Source organism: Lynx canadensis, chromosome B2 (assembly GCF_007474595.2).
Source record: "Lynx canadensis isolate LIC74 chromosome B2, mLynCan4.pri.v2, whole genome shotgun sequence".
In the NCBI taxonomy this organism is placed as follows: Eukaryota; Metazoa; Chordata; class Mammalia; order Carnivora; family Felidae; genus Lynx; species Lynx canadensis.
This window is the reverse complement of record NC_044307.1, coordinates 117,502,672-117,525,776: the sequence shown is the minus strand read 5'-3', so window position 1 is coordinate 117,525,776 and position 23,105 is coordinate 117,502,672. Positions and strand designations below refer to the sequence as shown.

General features: G+C 38.1%; 1 protein-coding gene across 1 annotated transcript in view; it reads right to left on the bottom strand.

The window, feature by feature from the left end:
* Window positions 1-23,105, bottom strand: part of LAMA2 (laminin subunit alpha 2) — a 615,841-nt gene that overhangs the window by 31,776 nt on the left and 560,960 nt on the right. The window contains 7 exon segments of the mRNA XM_030316311.1: window positions 2,590-2,758; window positions 2,990-3,166; window positions 8,107-8,255; window positions 12,560-12,736; window positions 15,150-15,270; window positions 18,033-18,044; window positions 20,870-21,008. Of these exon segments, the coding sequence (XP_030172171.1) occupies window positions 2,590-2,758; window positions 2,990-3,166; window positions 8,107-8,255; window positions 12,560-12,736; window positions 15,150-15,270; window positions 18,033-18,044; window positions 20,870-21,008 (944 nt within the window).

Here is a 23,105-nt window from a genome sequence, read left to right as displayed (position 1 = left end):
GGAAAAGGAAGTTGATCATTGGGGACCAGCAGGCTTCTACACCAATAAACCATACCAAGTCAAGATGGGCTGGCTGAGAGACCTGACACAACAGAATGAGTGGTACAAAGACCCTCAAGACTGTGGTTGACTGAATATGGTACCTGATGATGAACGAATAGCATGATCCATTGGTTTAAAACATTGAAGTATTCTCAGGCACATCCTTAATAAAATCTGATAACAGGCCACAGGAAGGAAAGGTACTGCTGTTGCCTCAACTGGGCATTCCATTTTGAGTAATATGGTCCATTCTAAGTGACATATTTTGAAAGGGATATTTCAAAGTCAAGAAATTGATCAGCGGAAATATGGGAATCAGAAATTAGGTCATATGAAGAATGCTTGAGATTATGGAATATTTACCCTAGGGGAAAAGGACTTCGCTAGTTTTTTCTTTTTCTTTTTCTTTTCTAATTGAAGTATCATTGACCCACAACATTACATTAGTTTCAGGTGTACAGGGTACTGATTTGCCAAGTCAACACCTTATGCTATGCTCACCACGAGGAAATGACTTCACTGTTTTCAAATCCTGGAAGGGATGTTAGAGAAGATATAAGCTCAAAATATTTCTAGTGACAAGGAGCAGACTGGTTTCCAAAACAACCAGTTCCATCATGGAAACTAAGGAAGAAAAGAAAATGTTCAAGAGTTTTCAAAATCTGTGCTCAACACAGCATGTTCCACCCATCAACTGGCAAGCGCTATAAATACGATGCACACGCTGTCAAGAGCATAGTGAGATCCACCCTCTTGGATACGTTGTTGATGCGAATGTAAATTGGTGGAACCTTTGTAAAAAGCAACTCAGATATGTGTTGAGAACCTTAGATACATTCATCACTCGACCTTATAATTATTCATCTAAGAATCTATTTTAAGAAAAATAAATGAGAAAGTTTGGCATACAGTGGCACTCATCAGAATATGGTTTCCAATAGCGAAAAACTGGAAGCACTCTAAATGGCCCACAATGAGTACAAAGCAGAATTAGAAAGACAAAGTGTTGCAGTGATGAAGAGCCAGACTGTATCGTCAGACCTACTGGATTAAAATTCCTATCCTGCCATTTACTGGCTGTGTCAGCGGGTGGGTTACTGAGGCTAGGTCATTCTTATCAACTCAGCTACAAATGGGATGATATATCGCTTACAGAGCCATGATGAAAACCACGTATAATGCTGGATGGAATTTGTTTAGGCAGTGGCTGGCGCATAGTAAGCACTGAGGAACAATCATTATGATCATTACTGTCTAGTAATTATGCCATTTATCAAACGTTTCGTATATACGAGACATTTAACAAACATTATTATTTTTTAAATCCTCCTAGTCACTCTGAGACGTATGTGTCCTTAATATACTCATTGTACAGACGAGAAGACCGAGGAATAGAATGGCTGAGCAGCTTTCTCAAATTCATACACATGGTAGACTGGAATACAGGATTGAAACCCACACTGTAATCAATGAAATGATCAGCTCCGTAAAATGATATATTTTTTGTGTCTCTTTGCATGTCGCACCCACACACATGTATGTAACTAAAACAGGGAAACTGAAGGACCCCATAAACATCTTTCTGTTTCCTGTCCTGCTTCTATTCTTGCTAGGACCTGCACTCCCACCCCACTTTACACATGCTTCAGAATGCAAAGAGTGTAAGTCCTCTTTGTAAGGGACAAGGAGTTCAAGATTTCTTTAGAATAGATAACATTTAAGGAAGGACCTGGTGAGAATGACCAGAAGAAGTTATTGTATGCACATTCCAGATCCCCAGCCCGGACATATGGAAGCCAACATTCCCTAGCTCCAAGGAATAATACCTGGGCCCTGGCCTCTGTTCTAACTTGTTCCTGGATGTCTGAGAGGCATGTACACTGCACTTCAATTCTCAGTGAAAACCCCCAGACTCCAAACAAAGATGAGGTTCATAGTCCTCTCCTTTCCGAGTCTCCCAGATGCCCTGAATGTGTCTGCTCTGTCCATATCTTCAAGAAACTCTGCTTTTACTTCCTACTGGCTCACGTTTGATTTCCATCCTTCGAGAAGCCACGGGCCCTCTTGGCTGGTCCTTTGGGTCCCTTTCTGGGTCCCCAGAGCTAGCCTGTCAGGGTCATAATCAGACCTATACACTTGTATGACATTTAATTATTATTACCTGTTTCAAAAAAAACCAATACCAAATTGTACATATGATATAAGATTTACTACTTAAAATGCAAATAAAAAGGGCTGGAAATTGTTACGGTTGTCTCTGTGTGGTGGTATTATAGGTGGATCTTATTTTGATTCTGTAGACATTTCTGCACTATGCTAACTTTTCAACTGAAAACACATGCCATTTTACGAGGAGGAAAATTAAAGGAGAACGATACATAAATCAAAGTAATCCAAGAAAGATGTAAGGAGAACGGGTTTTCATAGACCAGTTTCCCTTCCTCTAATTCTAGAAGTAGAGCATATGAGATATCCTGAATTATCTTTTCTCTGAAAACAACTAGAATACAGGTTAAAATTAGAAAGCAATAGCCTAAAAACACTCACCTGTGCCACAACTGGGGTGGGTGTAGGGAAGGCTGGGGTGGGCACTGGCTCTGGCTGGGTAACTATTTCAGCTAGAATTTCTCTACCTTCATCCTCACGGGGTTTCTGATGGGCACAACGACCGATGTCTGCATTTTTGAAGGAGACAGGCTGTGCAAAGTCCATGGGGCTAATGGAATAGGATTACAATTAAATACTTTCTATTAGTTTTTATCGTCTTGCTTCCTTACCATTGAATTTTTCCTCCCCCTTTTAAAGGCCAGCAGTGCAATTTTTAAAATCTAATGAGAAGGTCTTCTCTGGACGCCCCTCCCCCCACCACGCCATGGTTTTGTGTAGTGTAGATGCAACAGGGATCCTCATATTAAAAAAAAAACAAACAAACAGAAGAAGTACTTACACAGAGTTTATAACAAGGTTCCATACACAGCCTTCAAAAGGAGGAATATTTCTGAGCGGGGGAGGTTGAAATTCAGGTGGAGCACCCCCAACGAAAAGCTTTTTAACTTCAATTGCCTGTTCTACTGTCAGATTTTGCATATGCCTTCTGTCTTCATCGACTTGAACAGTAAACATGCTGATAAAACATTGAAAATACACAGTATAAAACACAAAACATCCAGTATAATTGGAAATCAAACTCTTTCCTGCTACCCCTCACCCCTTCCTCCAGTAGCTTTTAAGTGAGCCAAAATTCGATAATTAGGAATTCTACACTAAGCTAACAATATTTTTTCTCAGGCTCTGTCCCTCTGCCTCCCCCTGCTCCATTAGCTCTCTCGGAGAGTTGATTGAAAGAAGGTAATAGTGGAGCTGTAACGTTAGCCTTGGCTTTGGCAACACTGGCCCCAAACACACAAACCCATAGAGCTGAGGCTTCTGTACAGTGCCGTTATAGCTAATCGTATAAGGCTCAGTGGGTTTAGCACAGCGTGGGGTCACATTTTGTTTGGTTCTTTATTTCTTGGTTTGTGCTAGCTATTATCTTCTTGCTGGGGGACAAACTGTGCTCATGAGAGTTTGGATTGCAGGACTCAACGGCAAACACTTACAGGGCATTTTATAAAGAACATAGCTGCTGGCTTTTGAATAGAAGAGGCAGGCAAGAACATCATGCTAATTGTTCCTTGCCATAATTTTCCTTAGTGACTGTTTCATTAATTTCCCTAATTTGCTTATGAGAGATAACTCACACATTACTAATTGAGAACCTCATGTTACTTATTCACCATCCTTGGATCCTGGGGCAAAGAATCAAAGGAGACAAAAAATTCTGATGATGACAAAGACCAAAGGCATTTTTTTTCTTTTGTTCTAGATGCAGGTTTTGAATTTCAGTCCCAAACAGTTGGCATGAGCTATTAGTCATAAGTATTAGTCACTAGCCCGAGGATCATGAATGGATTACTGAAAACTTACTACATATCTGGGGAGAAAACCAAAGTACTTAGTTGGAAAACTCAGTCCTAAAAGGCCATCTTGCTTGATTTTATAAAGAATAAAAACCACATGTGGGGCTAGAAATAATAAACCAGGGCAAAGACACTCTGAAATAGCCCTGAGCTATTGGTCCACTTTGAGACAGTTCAGATGTAAGAGAATGAAAAAAAAAAAATTGATTTCATTGGTGCTCAAAATGTCATTGTTCAGGGGGTGTAGAGGGAGCAGGTTGGATTTATTTTCAAAGGAAACATAGGGGGAAATGACATATTGGTTTTTTACCAGACTCTGGAAGAGTGTGTTGGCAAAAATCAGGAGGTTCAACATTATTGCTAAGAATGCTAGTGTTTTATGAGACTTAGAAAAGCACTCACTTCTGGGCATGTGTGACTCACCAAGAAGTCCCCTTCCACACACACCTTTTTTTTTTCCTTTTGCTAAAAGCAACCTCTTACTAACATGACATAGCAATGCTCCTAAGAATTTTAATGAGGGGTTTAAGCCACTATTAAAGATTGTCTAAGAGAGCAAATCTCTGTTCTTGATTAGAATTTTTAAAAAGCCAGAGGCCCTCATGTTTCTGATGTAGATTGTCTAATCTGGTTCTGTCCCCACGACCATTATAGTGGTCCTTTCTTAGTAGATCGCAGGGTAGAGATACGGAATGAACACGAGCTTTCGGGAGGAACAGACTGGAATTAAGTATTAGTGCAGAAGCTTATTGTGTGACCTGGGCCAGTTATTTAATCTTGCTCAATCTCATTTCATTCATTTATAAAATGAGGATAAAAATACCTGCTTTAAACCATGGAAAACATTAATTAAGGGATTGCACTGAAGCTGTATTACTTAATAAGGGCATTGCTAGAAGACTATAGCTAAATCCTGCTTGTATTTTACATTCTAGGAGCATCAAATCTAGATTATTTATTTAGCTCTTTTTTAAAGGGGAACATTACCAATATGTCCATTAGGATTCTGGTGTCTTTCCTGTTGTTTAAGTATTTATTCAATAACTCTTTACCGAGGACCTACAATGTGCAAAAAGCACTACAATAAACATTATTATTCGTATTATGATAAGTTAGCTGTATTTTCTTACAAGTTCAACAGTTGATTCTTGGAGTTTCATAATTGAGTATTTTATTACTTACATTCTGTTTCTTGTTTGTTTGGAGTATTGGTATAAGATTTTGTTTTCAATCTTATACCAATTTTCAATCTGCCAAATGGGTTATAGAAGATATTAAAGGAAGTACCCTGACATTTGTAATCTACATGAAAAACAAAACCTGCAATTCTATTTTGATTGAACGTATTTTGGATGGTAAGAAATATTTGGGTTTCAGTGTCCAAATCATGAGCCCATTCTGGAAATCCAGATTATTCCTGAAGTATCTGGTCTAACTTTTGTGGCCTTTAGCCCAATTCTATACCTGTATTGAAGAATGCTCTCACAAAGGAGAAAACCACTTGCTTATGCATCTACTCCAGGCTCTCAGGGCTTTAGGAAGAACTACTGGCCATGTAAGTGGAGGCCAAGAGAAGGTTAAGAGGGCAAAACCCTTACAAGAGGTAGAGATCTCTGGAGTACCATGGAATTAGACACCAAAGTAACTCAAATGAGATTTTTGCAGAGGAAGGGGTAGAAAAGGAGAGAGAGAGTGAAAGAGGAAGGATAAAGAGAGATAATAGGGGAGAGAGAAGAGGGCCAGGACAATCTTGAAAAGATTGCCTCTCAGTTTGGTAAAAATCCAATGATTTTGTGTGGTCGTATGAAAATTAACATTTTATCCGGGGCTTTTCATTTAAGAAAGAAAATGTCATAATTGACATTTATGATCTGGATGGTGTTAGGAGAAAGCAAGCATTTCCAAATTAATGAGAGTATCATAATCAACATGAAGTAATACAATCTTTGAGGTCACAAAAAAGGGTAAGAATAAATAGTTGGCAAGCACAGGTAGAGGTGTGAAAATCATATACACCTGGGTTTAAATCCTGGCTCTGTTATTTACTAGTTACGTGATTTGGGGCAAGTTAGTTAATATTTCTTCATCTGTGATGGAAGGATATTAATGCAGATTTCACATACGCTTAGCACAATCAAAGGAAATAATCTGTGTCTCGTATTTGACACAGAGCGTGTCACAGAATGAGTATGAAGCATTAAAGAATGTTTCTGGGTGAAGTTGTTAGGGTCATTAGTGATCTCTGGTTAATCAGTTAATTGGAGCACTTACTTAAAGGATAGGCGATGCTTATGTTTTGACCTCAGAGTGCTGAATGAGACATTATGGTAGCAGATGTGTTCTTGCTTTGCCACAGAGTTCAGTGACTACCCACTAATATGTCTAATACATTATCCTTTAATTAACAGTGAATGGCAAAACTGTTTGTTTATATGGCCAATTAACCGAATGACCAGTTTTCAGAGATGTACTATACACCGAACTTAATCAAATAAAGGTTGGATTAATGGCCAACAGCTGTGAAGTTGGCATCATAAAATGCCCTTCTTGAAGAGACACCTGTTAAAAGGACACCTTAGCGCAAGATTGTAATGCGCTTGGGAACGTGAGAATCCTTTCTGTACAGAATAACATATTCTGGGTGATTATTTTTTGTGAGCTGTATTTCTCAAGTCTGCACTTGTTTCGCTGAAAATTTTTAAAGTTTTTAAAATTTTTAAAGACGTTACAAAGTCCTCACAATGAGAAGGACTAGCATTTGGCAAAGAACCTGAAATCTGGTCTAGAAGACATGTAAAATAGTATTTCAGAGCGGTTGCTGAGACTCAAATGAGAAAATTCAGTTTGCATTCCTCCTCAGAGACCATGACCGACATATCTGGCTATTAGGCTAGTAAAAGTTCTTAGTTTGTCTGAATATTGATCCCTCATTTGTCTTAATCATGGTTTCTAAACATCTCAGTTAGTAGATATTCTGCAAGAATGCTTAGTATCAACATAGCCACAAACCAATGCTCTATATAATAAAAAAAAAATAAGCCAAGGAAAGCTTTATCATTTACTTAGAAGATACGACATTTTTATTACGTATCTAAACTGTAATCCACACAAGAGGATAATTAGAAAATATGGGTCTGTATAGAACAGCATCTGTTCACTTGAACTCTTGTTAGACCTTCATACTGTTGTCATATTTACAAATATTCCCTGTGTCTTGAGGTTTTCTCACATTTGATTTCCAGTTCTTTTCTATGTTTTCAGTCTAATTAAATGGCTTGCTAGTTTGGAGGTCTGAAATCTCTGGGCTTCTGTTTTCTTTTTCTCTAATTGTCCTTCTAAACTGATTACCGGAGTTGTCATACAACATTTTGATGAAAACTACAGATGACTTTCCCAATAAAGGAAATATCAAGTGCCGCACTGTTGTGGAGACATGAAAGATGAGTTTACAACACTATTACTGCCAATTTTGTGATTCAGGGCTGGGAAGCAGTGCTCTCATGGATCCTTAGAGAGGCAGCCTCCACGCACTGATGGCTGGACAGCAGCCTTCTCCCTTCTCTCCCTCAGCTCTGTTCCCTCATGAAGCCACTCTGCAGGGACCCCGGGCACCTTAGGGGGGGACAGGGATGAGGCGTGCACTTAGCAGCTCTCAGTAGGTCCTGCAGCTGCTGCACAGTCCGGATCTGTGACAGGTTTCTAAGCAGCTGCCATAACTGCTTTGGAACCTGAATGAAATAGCAGCTGCCAAAGGCTGCTGGTTCCGGCTGAGCTGTTCTGTGTGTTTCGCTATGCGCATACCTTATTTGAGAAGAGAATATTTGAGAGGTGCGGAGGGAGGGATTTTTCTTATCTATAGCTTCAGAAGATGTATTTGGTTTTTCCAAGGCTGGAGCGGAGAACTGCACAGAATAAAAAATGCTACGAGAATTCCTAGGGGCCAAGGTAAATGAGGTTCCTGAAGTATGAAACGTAAAGAAGATGAAATTAAGCGACTTGATAGTTTCACAATGCTTTGTATGACCACACATACGAAGGTCCAGTCAGAGACTAATGTGAGCCAAGGAGTTTATGTTAGTTACAAGTTCTCTAGGGCTATTGTTACCCTTTAGTCCTCTCGACATGAACGGAATGTTCTCTCCCGTCGTGAAACAGACTCGGCTCTGGTTTGACGACAATTTTCCTCATTGTTCTTGTCCCCATGGAGAGATGCACTTCCAGACGGCCCTTGTTCAGGAATATCGCATAATAGGCCTGCAATATCAAGGGGTGGTTGAAGATTAAAGAGGGGTCTCCACTACGACAGCGTTAAAGGTTCCCTGACAGATCTGCAGATTCATTGGCTCTGAGATCTTACCTGAGAATTTAAGGCTCAATATTTTCTTAGAGTATTTAAAGTGGCTGACAAAAGCTCTTTAATCATTGGCCACTTTTACTCGTTAGATGTTGTGGAAAGCAGATGTAGGAATACAGGACCCTCCGCAAACCAAATTTGCCATGCTGAAGGTAACAGCTGTGTTTGCACCGGGTCTCTAACTCACAAAACGCGTCAGGAAACAAAGGGTGTCAATCCCTCTCCCTCCTCTTCACAAGTGGACAGCTAGCTTCTGGAAATCAGATCCGACTCCCAATCTCACGGCATTTTGAGTGTTTAGACTGCAATTTGTTCTCTGAGCTGCTGGAATAGATTGCTATCACCAACACGTAACTTGTCTCCCACACTTAGAAAGAAGGAAGACAATTTTTCATCCACAAACATGACTGCTTTCTTCTTGCTACTGTTACTATAGCAACCAGTGTGGTTTTGAGATCAGATTATGAACCCCAGGGAGCTTGAATGCATTCCTTGTCCCCAAAGCTGATGCCATGTGTGCTCCCTTTCTTGTAGAGCATGAGGGCACCATGATCACTCGGTCCGCTGTGAGTCACCTGCGGTGGTGGAGAGGGTTTCAATCACCTATCATAATGCTTTTGATGATTTACTAAATGGTCTAGGCAGCTGTATGCCCAAAGCACAATGTCCAGAGGGCCTGGACTCGTGCTCACCATCCATCAAAGAGGCAACTGCAAACCACTCGCTCAATTAAAATTTTCTCAGGTGAATGACGGTTCGATGTCTCAAACTCCTTTAGCAGAACAGAATCACAAATAACCCTATAGCATCAAAACGTTAGCTTTGGAAAATAAAATATGTCAGTGTAATCAGCATTGGTTCTACAACAGACGTGAACTATTTAACATTGTCTCCTCTTTCAAATAGCACTTCGATGAGATTAAAAAATGAATATTCATTATCATTAAAATGTTGAAATGTTAACATATTATTTCCACTTTACTTTGTAGTATAGTACTTAATATGTTCTCATTTGAATTGTTCTAATGGGCACATGTTCTATTTTAGGAACTATCCTGAAAGCTGGTGATTTAAGTCCATTTATTTAGTCTTGAAGGGGAGAAATTTGGAGCCAGTAGGTGGTGCTTAATTATCTGACAATGACCTGGGAAAGATATATCCTTTAGTAAAAACCTACTTCACAATGTTTCATCTGGTCCTCTTATTATAACTAGCTTATCGTTCATAATAGTAAGAAAATAATTTTATTTTTCAAGATTAAAAGATAAGGAATTTAAGAGGAAATTTATATAAGTGCTTATGTGCAGTAAGAAATGAGAGAAAATAACACTCTTTCCCCTCTATATTCTTTTTTTTTTTTTAATTATTTTTTTTTTCAACGTTTATTTATTTTTGGGACAGAGAGAGACAGAGCATGAACGGGGGAGGGGCAGAGAGAGAGGGAGACACAGAATCGGAAGCAGGCTCCAGGCTCTGAGCCATCAGCCCAGAGCCTGACGCGGGGCTCGAACTCACGGACCGCGAGATCGTGACCTGGCTGAAGTCGGACGCTTAACCGACTGCGCCACCCAGGCGCCCCCTCTCCTCTATATTCTTTAAAAAATATTTTTATTATGACTATTTGGTACATTACCCACAACATAAGAGACATGTAGATAATGAAGCTATGTTCACAACTGTACAATTAAATGGATACCTGTAAATCTACACCCAATTTAAGAAACAGTACGATCGCATCTTCTGTGAGTTTCCTCCCAACACCATCCCCCAGGTTCACTATCTTAGAGGTAACCACAACATGGAATTCATGTTTATCATTCCCTTGCTTTTTAAACCTTATCTTTGAAAATTCACACATATATCTGTAAACAGTATGTGGTTTTATGTGTATTTTATTTATTTTTGTTGTGTGTGGACAGGCGAGGGGCAAAGAGAGAGGGGGACAGAGGATCTGAAGCCAGCTCTGCACTGACAGCACGGATCTCGATGTGGGGCTCGAACTCATGAACTGTGAGACCATGACCTGAGCCGAAGTAGGATGCTTAACTGACAGAGCCACCAAGGTGCCCCACTTTTTTTTTCAAGATTTTATATTTAAGTAATTTCTATATCCAATGTGGAGCTCTGACAATCCCAAGGTCAAGAGTTGCACGCTCTACCAACTGAGCCAGCCAGTTGCCTGTTTAGTGTTACTTATATTAGAAATCTATAAAAATGGCATCATACAGTATGTAGTGCATTTTTTTCATTTCTCTTCAGTTTCTTTTTTTTTTTTTTTTTTTAATTTTTTTATTTTTTATTTTTGGGACAGAGAGAGACAGAGCATGAACGGGGGAGGGGCAGAGAGAGAGGGAGACACAGAATCGGAAACAGGCTCCAGGCTCTGAGCCATCAGCCCAGAGCCCGACACGGGGCTCGAACTCACGGACCACGAGATCGTGACCTGGCTGAAGTCGGACGCTTAACCGACTGCGCCACCCAGGCGCCCCTCTCTTCAGTTTCTAATATTCATCTATATTATTATTTTTTTTAAAATCAGGAATAGGTATTAAATGTTACCAAATGATTTCACTGCATCTATTGAGATGATTATATAATTTTTAGATTTTCTGATATTAAAATACTCTTGTATTCCTGAGATAACTGAAGTTACTCATGGTTATACATCTTTGAATTTATTTTGTTTGGTATTTATTTTTCTTAGGGAGAAGAATAAGATTTATTATATAGTATTTTGGATAACATGGGTTTCAACTATGTGGATCCACTTATATGCAGATTTTTTTAGATAAATGCAATACAATACTATACATGTATTTCTTTTCCTTATGATGTTAATAACATTTTCTTTTCTCTAGCTTACTTTCAGAATACAGTGTATATAATACATTGCATAATACGTATAATATACAATATGTGTTAATCGAATGATTACGTTATAGGTAAGGCTTCTGGCCAATGGTAGGATATTTGTAGTTAAGTTGTTGGGGAATCAGGAGTTATATGTGGATTTTTGATTGTGTGGAGGGGAGCAATGTCCTGACCTCCCATTTTGTTCAAGGGTCCACCGTATTACTGGTTACCCAATTTTAAATTATTTTTTAAAAAACATAAAATCACAAACAACACAACCTGGTTTATAAGAATGCATGCATATTTAAGGACATATTTGTAAAACATTCCATTCTTTGGTGATGGCAGACTAGGTAATTCCTATGAACTCTTTCATTGAGAAAAACAAGATCATGTGGAAAAAATATATATATTTAAAAACATTAGATTGAAAGTACTGGAGAAATACCACGGCAGTAAAGAGTTATGGTGCCTAAGAGACAGCTTTTAACAATCAAATGGCTATGGGCTATGAAAATTGAAGTTCACACCTTATAATGCAGACACTATGTAGGCTTTAAGTTCATGTCATGAGTGAAATTGAGCATAGACTACTGTCCATGCTTGTGTTGGTTGTGCTCTATTAACATTCTCTATCCCAGGTCCATTCCCTGCCTTCTCTGTGTCCAGAGAGGGTGGAGTGGGTTAGGCTTCAACAGACTGCATCATGTTGGCTAGTCAAACTGGGAAATTGATCCTAGAAGCAATTTAAATTTGAATTTAAGGTATCCTAGCTGGATATCTACAGATATCCAGATAAGGAATTGGATTTTGAGACAAGAGAATATGATTGTAATTAGAATATATTTTAAGCTTTCTCTCTTTAAATACTCATATGCTAAACCCATACAGAATATAGGTGCAAATACAAGCGTGACTGCACCTAGGACTGACCCACAAGGAAAATCATAATGGAGATAACTGTCCTAAGAAAGATGATAGGAGAAATAAACAGTGCAAATCTAAATGTATAAAGACAATTTATAGGGGCACCTGGGTGGCTCAGTCGGTTAAGCGTCGGACTTCGGCCCGGGTCACGGTCTCATGGTTTGTGAGTTTGAGCCCTGTGTCAGGCTCTGTGCTGACAGCTCAGAGCCTGAAGCCTCCTTCAGATTCTGTGTCTTCCTTTCTTTCTGCCCCTCTCATGCTCATGATCTGTCTCTCAAAAATAAATGTTAAAAGGTTTTTTTTTAATAATTAAAAATTAAATAAAGACCATTCCAAAACCGAAATGTCTCACACGTCTCCTCATAAAATAACTGTTTTATATAAGAACTAGGGAAAATGCATTGTTAACTAGGTCTGAGAGTACCTGTCCAGTTTGCCTTCGTTTCCTACGAGGTTGTACTGGCGTCCCTCCACTTCCCAAGAGAATGATCCCAGACTCATTCTTGGTGCTGAAGGACAGGTTGATTTCTGTGCCTACATCAATCGGTACAGGGGACAGCTCTACGAAACCAGGCTTTGGGAAGCTGACTGTGTAAACGTTCTGTGGGTAAAAGGGAAAAAGAGAAGAAAACATCAGAAATAAAAATTTAAATTAATTTCTCCATCTCACTCTCCTTCAAGCACTCAGTGGCACCATAAAATACATTGTTTCAGAAAGCATGAAACTCAAGAGTTACATGGAAAACTTAAGAGCAACTGAAGAAATAATATCTCCAGGCATGACCGAACTTTCTAAGCAGTTTGGGTTAAAATAAAAATTCTGGCATCTGCTTTTATTTGAGCACTTTTGATTTAAAATACAGATGATTATCACTGATCGATAACATTTTCTTTTGGTTTAATTCTATCTTGCTAAATCTCTCTTGAAAACAGTCTCAGAATCCCTTAAATACCCTCTGTCAACTAATTGTTTATATTTTATAGATGAGTACGACCATGGTTTATGTCTGCATTTTCCTCAGTGATAAGCCCAAGGTAAGATGTCCAGTGCTATCAAATGTATAAATATATTCTAGAAAAATTTAAAAAATCAGGTAAAACCTGAATCTTAAAAATAAGCACACCAAACATTTCGTAGTCCATTTTACTTCTCAAAATGAAAATAGTAATTGTCCTTAATGATAAAATTAAAGCAGTAACATTTCAGATAGTAGCAAAGTGTAAAAGAGAGAAAGCAAAACTCACTCCATCTCAAAGCTGTTCAGAAGCATATCGCGTTTATTCATTCATTCGTGTGTTCATCATGCATGCATTCATTCATTCATTCATTCATTCATCTTTCACAACCTTGCTCTCTCCTCCTTTTTATATTTACACTGAATCTTGATAGGCACATTCCTTTGTAAATTCCTTTTTAAATTTATGTATGTGGGAGATACCTCTCTCAGGAAACATAAATTTCATCATCACTTTTAATGGCAGAAGGACGTTCCATTGTATAAATGTGCTAGGATTTATTTAAGCAAGCCCATGTAGTTGGGCATTTTGAGTGCTTAAAACGGTCATTTTCAAAGTTCTGGATTTTGCTGGAGTAAAATCATGGCATCCTCTAGCATAGAATATTTTCCCCCACAGGGTTTCAGGCCCAGGTAAGTGACAGAAGTATTGTAAAATATATCCTCTATTTTTGTTTCCAATTTTCAAATGATAGACTTTTGGATAGTTCTGATAAAACTACTGTGCAGACTTTTCAATATTTATCCACATCATTTCTGCCTCATATTTCAGTTGTAAAATAATTCCTGGTGACAGAAAATTGCCTTTATAGAGTTATCATTTTCACACATACAGGCTATTAATTTTCTGGACAGTTTGCCATCCTCATGTATATATCTTTGGGATGTGGATGAGAGTAGCCTTTGCAACATGAAAGCTCTTAGTAAAACTTCCTTAAAGAAGCCAGCATGGATCCTTAGAGTTCAATTCTGTATTTCCCTAGTCCTTACTCTTGAGCTTCTCATAATGGATATCTGTGGCCAATTCCAAACTATGAACCATGGAGACCCCGGAAGTTCTGGTCTCACAGATGGATTCACTTCTCCTTTCTCCTATTCTTCCGTGATTTCCCTGAACTCTATAGCCATGCTTTAAAATAATTTCAGTTGGAGAAAGCAGTGAAATGAATAGTTGTGTCATATCAAGGCAATCAAAATTTTGTAAGTATGATATTTTTAACATTTTTTAAGAAACAAACTCATTGCTTTCAGGATTCCCATAAACTTCCTACTAATATTTCCTAATGACTGTTGACTCTTGGTCAGAGATATTTTAAGAGAGCAGAGCTGGGTCTATTATTTCTCTCTCCTATGAGTCGGCCCCTATCGAAGAGTCAGAGCAGACTAGGTAAATGGAACTAGGGGTAGCTTTGGGTACAAAGAAAAGGTACTGAAGATACCTAACAGCAAAGGGCTTTGCAGTCTGTCAAAGATGGTCTTTGTAGACAGTTCCTAGTCTGTGCCATTTCCAAAGAAAAGCAGGCTTGACTCTCAGGCTGTAGACATGATGCTATGCACTAATGATTATGGTATAAACGATTACTTGTTATTTGTGTAAATTCCTAGTACATTCCAGAAAAAAATTTAAGGCTGCTAATAAAGCTATATATGACACAGGGAGATAAAATAAATCTGAAATAGATTAACAAAAATGAGGAAAGGGAAAAGTAGTATTTGAAAAGGAGAGAGAATCAGAAAAGAGGCTAACATTAAAAATAGATGTTATGAAGTATTATCCATGTGGGAAATTGGTTCACAATTCGGGGTCTTCATCACACCATTTCCTGCATTTATATGATTATGGTAATTTGTAGAAGCACTGCAATCTTGCTTTGTTATTTACGTATAGCTAAGAATTTAAAATATATTAACAAGGGATTGCTCCCCGTAAGAACACCCAAACTAAGTCAATTTAGTCAGATATGAAAGCATTTAGGAAGCCATTAAAAACAAACCAACCTCCAGTGAACATCCTTTGGTAACGCCAACATAGTCAGGGCTACTGAGTATATTATATGGAGTTCTCGAAATTTCAATATCTTTGAGGCAGCCCGAATATTTCTTCAAATTTACTTCTGGTCTGTTGAAAAGTTACACGCAAAACAAAAGCAACGTCGTTAGGGACATGGCAGTATGGTGTTTGCGACTACCAGACACGAGCATATGGCGCGAACTGACACACGGGAGGCACGTGTTTCTCAAATTGTGCATATGTGCACACGTGTACCCAGCAAACCACGCTTCCATTATCCACTGGTTGGATGAAATGGATGTTACCCCATCCTGCAGAAAGAATCTTTATGCAGTTCTTCCTCTCTTTTAAAAATAATCTTACCCACAGCACTTAAATTACAGGAATTACTGATTTCTTAAGTGCTTCATATGTGTAAAAAAATGGTTTTCTTTTTTGTACCAAAGAGTAGATAATTGAGTAGGGAGAGTAATAAAACTATGAACCAAAAAAGTTAAAATTTAGGGGAAAAATTTAGGGAAAACATGGGAAACATTTATTTTGAAAAAAAATTTTTTTGTCATTGAGATTTTTCGGGGGAGAGAAAGGGCAGCTGAAGATTAAGATAATATTATATTTCTCTTTAAAGTTTTAACTAAAACAAAGCCTAAGAAACATTCTTTTGGATTACATAGTCTAAAAAACATACTTAAACATTGGATTTATAGATTGACCCCAAAGTCCTTATTTTATAATGGGGCAATAACAAAATCAAGCAACCAAAGGCACAAAACCCATCTTCCTTAAGGTTGAAAATGTCTTCTATACCCAAATAACACTTGCATGTTTACTTTTTATTCATTATTGCTTAGAAAAAACCCAACATGCTAGCACATGTGAAGTGCTCAATGGATAGCAGCTAGTAGGATGTCAGTGATGATGCTTCTTTATTTAGTCGATAGCAACACTGTCCAATAGAACTTTCTGTGATGATGGAAATATTCTGTTCTGCATTGTCCAAATCAGTAGTTTCTGGTCACATGTAGCTATTGGCACTTGAAATGAAGCTTATGCCAATGAGAAACTGGACGTTGTTATTTAATTTTATTTAATTTAAAGTTAAGTAGTCACTGTGGCTGATGGCTACCATATTGAATAATACAGGTCTGTCGGGATAAAAAATAATAATACTTTTTTTTGGTGTTAATAAGCATCTGTAAAACCTGCCCAATCAACACCAAAATATTATTAGGATAATGATTAATTCTCTCATTGTCTCATGATGCCAGGTTTCCCTTTTTTGCCTCAATAAAAAACATAGGGCATGCGGAAAAACAGGTGGGAAAGAAAATCAGACCCTGGCATGTGTATCAGGTGATTTATGTCATGTCACGTATTTGTTCTGTCTTTTCTCTCTCTGGAACTGCTTCATTTTCCTTGGTCATTTCCCATTATTCCCAAGGTCTCCTCCTTCTGCTCAGTCGATTTGTTATTATGAAGAACATGCCCAACTGGAGGGTAAGGATCTTGCTTATATTCTTATTTATAAAGCATAGGGAATGGGTGAATTTTATTCCCAGTGTTCATTTGCTTCCATATTTTCTTTTAAAGGATGACTGCTGTATCACAAATTTTTCAGAGGTCCTATCAATAAAGTAAGTCTCTTCTACAAGTTATATAGTTCACTGTTTCACGGACACACAATGAACTATTTCAAAACACGATGATTTAGTAGGCTCAGTGCTATGAAAAGCACGGGGGATAAGCAATCACATGTGATCAGATTCCTAATGGTAACCACAGGCCTCTTTTCCGCTGTTTGCCTCAAAGGCAGCATTACAAAGCTACACAGTGTCACTCCAGAGTTTTATATATTTCCATTGAAAGCCAGCCTTTGCCTTTTAGCCATCCCAGCAAAAAGCATGACTAGGCTCATAACTATATTGTGATAAAACAACTTGGATAATTTTTTTGTATATACTTTCATTTCTATACATTCTAGTTTCTGGTGTTAGAAGTCTACACTTTGTTTTAAAAATGTCTTGGCTAAGTTAGGCCATATTATCTCCTTTCCAGAAATGTGGCATAGCTAGGCTCTGAAATATCAAAACACCAGGCACTAGCCAGAGTGTGCCAGCCCTGCACATTGCTGGGTTTGATCAGCCACTTACGGAGGCCTGCTGCTCATAGCTTTCATGCTAATGTCTTTCTGCAAACAGGAATTAAAATGCTCCTGGGAAACTATGGGGACCGTCCACAAACTTCGTCACCATTAAGGCAAATACTGGTTTAAAATATATTATTTCCAGAGATTCCTTTTATCTGGCTTCATGGCTAACTCTAAATAAACATGACAATAAATAAACAGCTTTGCAAAGAGGTGCAAGGGCCCTGTAAACATTTGCATATTTGCAGGCTTGCAAAAAGCAGCGAGGCAGTGGTGAGCATTTGGGAGCACAGGCTGATTGTTCAGCAGACAGCATGGTCCTTGACAGATGGGAGCCCAGGGTTCAACCCAACAGACCGCTCTGCTCTGTCCCCAGAGCTACATCGTGCCCATCAACCTGACCAGCTGACCTTTGCATGTGTGCTCCTGCGTATGTGCACCAGGGGGCACTGTGCGTGGGCAGTTCAGAAAGGAAGCAGAGCAAATCTGTCCTCATAGCTGGTGAAATAAGTGAAATTGCAGCCCGATTCACGGTGGGTGAGCAGCAGCATCTCAGTAAGTAAAGGGCAGCACGAGAACTCTCAGAATGTATTACTTGCTCATGAAATGTACTACGAATTAAGCTGCATAGGTATTGCTCTGCTTCTGCACCACTGCTGTGTCTAAGAAGCCACATTTACCCAACCCATGCACTTGAAGAAGGCATGCATAATTTAAGTTTTACCTTGCTTTCATACTAGGTCAAAGGGAAGAAAAAAAAAACAAACAAACAAACACAATTTACTTGCAATTGCATTTTCATTTAGTAAAACAATATACTTTAATCATAAGTCTTTTTAAAAAGTATCACATGGCAAGCTTAAAAAGAAGGGAATGTGAAAAACCAACAGAACAGAAAACAGACATATGCCCTTGACCCCTGTGAAATTCGAATCCAAAGATGACCATTTTCTTTCCACACTATTCTATGGGAAATGTTTATTTTGAAGTACAAATGTTTTTTCAAAAAAAAATTTTTAACGTTTATTTTTGAGGGAGAGAGACAGAGCATGAGTGGGGGAGGGGAAGAGAGAGAGGCAGACAGAATCCGAAGCAGGCTCCACACTCTGAGCCATCAGCACAGAGCCTGATGTGGGGCTCGAACTCACAAACTGTGAGATCAAGACCTGGACCGAAGTCAGATGCTTAACCAACTGAGCCACCCAGGCACCCCTTTTCCTTTGTTTTTTTTTTCAATTTTTTTAACGTTTATTTTGAAATACAAATTTAAAATACTAATTTTAATCTATCTGATGAATGAGAAAATGCGCAAACATTGCTATGCTGTAGTATTCATGAGTTGTTGATAAATATTGCCTCTCGATGAGCTTGAACTTAATATATGTAAAAATAATTTATGTTTACCTCATCTTTTGAACTTTACCATACTAAGATCCTGTCTGTGGGCAAAGTAACAGCAAACTAAGAATGCAAAGCTCCTTGCTTACTCACAGATATATGTCTAAAGATTGTATGGGGATAATGTACCTTACCATAGAAATACCATAATTATAAAATGCTGTACTGAGCAAGTAAAAACATTTTAGTGACACAGATTTATTAAATATGCAGTCTGAAAATGAATGTATAAACCTATCTCAATATAGCTAACAAATATACCTTTATAGATAATTCCTAAAATTACTTTATGGTAATTAAAACCAAGTCGTCCCTAGAATACATAAAGCTACATCTTGATAGCCTTATTTTGGCTATATTTAATTCACTCATAGGGAATTTAGTTAATGATCTTGCAAAATAAATCTTAGACTGAAGCAACTGTCAGATCTGTATTTATACAGTGCCTGGCACATAGTAGATTCTCAGCGAACACTTGACAATAACAGATATTTGAGTAATGACTATGTCACAGTCCAAACGCATTTGATCTGCAATGAGTTTTTCTGACCAGACACTGTTAAGTGTACATGCTTAACACAAGTATATCGTAATGTGGATGAATGCAGAATGAAGCCCCATGAAGCTTATCAACTTATACTCTTGAAAGGCTGGTATTTAGTTGCTTGGTCCATGAATCTAGGTACAGGGAGAAGAGTAAAACTCAGTCTGTATGCTAGCTATCATAAAACGAGATTGAAATTGCACCACTCGTTTGGGAAATTCAAAAACAACTGACTACCATATTTCTCAGTTATTCTGAGAATCCCTCCAATCATAATGCGTCTTTTAAGAGAAGACACACCAAGGGGTGCCTGGGTGACTCAGTCGGTTCAGTGTCTGACTCCTGGTTTTGGCTCAGGTCATGATCTCATGGTTCACGAGTTCAAGCCACCACACTGTCAGTGCAGAGCCTGCTTGGGATTCTCTCTCTCTCTCTCTCTCTCTCTCTCCCTTTCTCTCCACTTCTCCCTCACTCACACTGTCTCTGTCTCTCCCCAAAATAAATAAGCTTAAAAAAAAATAAGAAAAGAAACACCGCGATAGGACTTTTATAACCATTAAGAACTAACAAGCCGGGCGCCTGGGTGGCGCAGTCGGTTAAGCGTCCGACTTCAGCCAGGTCACGATCTCGCGGTCCGGGAGTTCGAGCCCCGCGTCAGGCTCTGGGCTGATGGCTCGGAGCCTGGAGCCTGTTTCCGATTCTGTGTCTCCCTCTCTCTCTCTGCCCCTCCCCCATTCATGCTCTGTCTCTCTCTGTCCCAAAAATAAATAAACGTTGAAAAAAAAATTTTTTTTAAAAAAAAAGAACTAACAAGCCAACTAAACAAAACAAAAATTAAAAACGAGGTAGTCTGTATTTATAGTAAGTTCTTACGGTTTAACCAAGTCAATTCATTCCATTCTAATTAAACTCAATTAACATTTATTGAGCACCAAGTGCTTTATAACTCTTTTTTCTTATGAGATGTTTTATAACAAGCAGTAAATTAATTAAATACACATGAAATATTTCCTGAGATTTTTTTTAGTTTCTTGAGTTTATTTTTTGAACTAAACTATGGGTTAATTATATCTCTCCATCCTGCTATCTAAAAAACATGTGTGAAATTAAAAAAAATGTTGGCAGGGACACAAGAATAACTAATACAGCTTTAGCATTAGACATATGGGAAAGCTCCAACATAGCATTAGTATGCTAATGCTTAGCAACAAAATAGGTTATACTCACAGTATTCTGGAACACTGACTGATTTTTAGAACACTAAGCAATCTCAGTGTCCCATGATCTGCAGTGAATGTGCGAGGAGAAGAGCAATTATAAGACGCACATTCAACTCTAGTTTCCACCTTTAATTACTTTTACAATTCTTTTCATCAGGTGAATATGAGGGAAATAGTGATTTCCATCCATCTCTTCAACAAAGATATCCAATTAATCCTTGGGCGTCTAAATCCTGGTGTTGTTCTAACATGTAACATGATTTTTTTTTTTTTAATTAAGCCTTTCTGCAACTAAAGGTTATGCGACATTCCTGTTGTAATTAAACTGCAGAACTCCAGTGAGCAGGGTGGCCATTTAATTAAAACTTAATCCTTAGCTCTAAATATACACTACATTACCTCAAGTTTCTCAGTGTTGGCAGACCACCAAAATATATTTTGTCATCTGCTTTCAAGTCAAGACCAAAGTTGTTTCCAGAAGATAAAGTTGCTAGGTTCTCCTCCTGGTTAGTATCTATATCTACAATTGATATGTTGGCTGTAAAGGAGAGAGAAAGTCTTACTTGAGCGAGACGAACCATGTCTGTATTATCACTGTTACTTCAAGATAAATTTACTTTAATTCTCAAATTAACATCGACTTTCCCAAGCATTTGGACCACGTATATCTATTGAATAATTGCAGAAGCAATGACATCAATAAAATAAAGTATTAAACTATCCACAAAGAGGGCTTAAAAATAATAGCCTGACAAAGGAAAGAAGAGAGGGACTTCTCTGTTTAGTCTGTTTTGTTCAGAAAGCAGATGGGAACCCCTTATCTCATTGATTTTCTCCCCTTCATTCTGACGAGGAGGCTAGGCTCTTTCTGAATTATGTGCTTTCTCACCATAATATTTGCTTAGGCCTAGCCTTTAACTGCTTCATATATTTTGGACCCTTGTTGCATACTGAGGCATCAGTTCATTAACATGAAAGATTCAGCCTCTAAATCTTCGCCTGATATTGGATCTGAATTAGCAAGGGTCTGAAAATGGCTATTTAAACCAGTGGATTATAAGGGCATTTCTAAATGTTTATTCTTTGGAACGCTAGTTTCCTGGATGTTCCTGGCTCAAATAAATATGACAAACATTGGGTTAAGCAAATTAAACATATATTTTAATTTTATGACTGCCCAGATCTTCTGACATACTAATGTTCAGTGTAATGCTCCAATTGGGGGACATAGAGCAAGAAGCATTTCTCAAATTTATTTGACCATGGAACATTATTATTTTCCCTTAACTCATAACTTTTAGAATAGTACTTTTTTGAAAAACAAAGAAAAATATCAAACTCTAAAATTCCATTGTAATCTGTAGCCCTTCCATTCCAAAAGGAAGTATCTTCAATAAAAACAAACATAATTGCCCTATTAAATAATGACAGGGATACCTAGGTGGCTCAGTCAGTTGGGTCTCCGACTCTTGGCTTTGGCTCAGGTCATGGTTTCAGGGTTTGAGAGTTCGAGCCCTGTACAGAGCCTACTTGGGATTCTCTCTCTCCCTCTCTCTTTCTCTCTCTCTCTCTCTCTCTCAAAATAAATAAATACAATTTAAAACATGATCAAAAGAAATACCAAACCTATTAATACCTCAAATCCTTAAAGCAGAGTTTTTTCAAAATAAACAGACAATAAAAAATACCGACTAACTGTCCTATTAAAAATATTCAGCAAGTCAAAATATAAAAACTGAATTACTTTCATATACCATATTAATTTTATACACATATAACTTTTTGACCAGACTGGTGGCTAAAATAAAAAAAAAAATTATAAAACCATTTTCAAGACTTTTCCATGCACATTCCTTTTTATCCAGATCAGCAAAGAAGTTTTCATATGGAGCTGTTGACTGGAACATGAAAATAGCCTCTTTCCACAGATCGGGTGCATATTTTAATGGTGTCTGTGAAAATGAAATTCTCCCTCTCTATCACAGGCAAGCCACTGACTGGAGGTAGTTTTCCTCCGTATCCCTGAATGAATATATGCATTTTTAGAAACCATTCTAAGAAAAACTGATTAAAGAGCAGAAAGACATTGAATTGAAACTCACTGGCCCAAGTGTTAACTCCAGCAGAGAGGCATAGGGCGGCACATTTTTACTGAGTTAAAGGAAGAGCTTTACTCTCTCCTTCATGAGTGATAGCAATGAAGTGGGTTCTGCTATGAAATGCTAACACTTGCTTTCATGTCCTGCCCTATTTCTTTCCCTTACAGAATAGCTATTAACATAAAATTTCAGAGTTGATGAGTCCAGACATCATTTATGGGTAAGCAGGGAAATAAGGGTTTTATTAAATACGAGACAAAGAGTAGGGGCTTAGCAAGTATTTTATAATCAATGCTGAGTTGTGGCAAATGAATTGTTACTTTGGCAATTCCTTTCTTCTCTCTCTTAGGTTGAAATCGAAATGATTGTTCTCAATCTTGTGTTTATATCAGTGTACTTCAGGGATATGACACACTTCTAGTGGTGACTGTGGTTCTACTAAGTGACTCTCAAGGCAAGGTGGGGAATGCCACCTGAAAGAGTGTGTCTCAATTTCAAGGGAGGGTGCATTTACAAACTAGTTGAGAATAATTCAC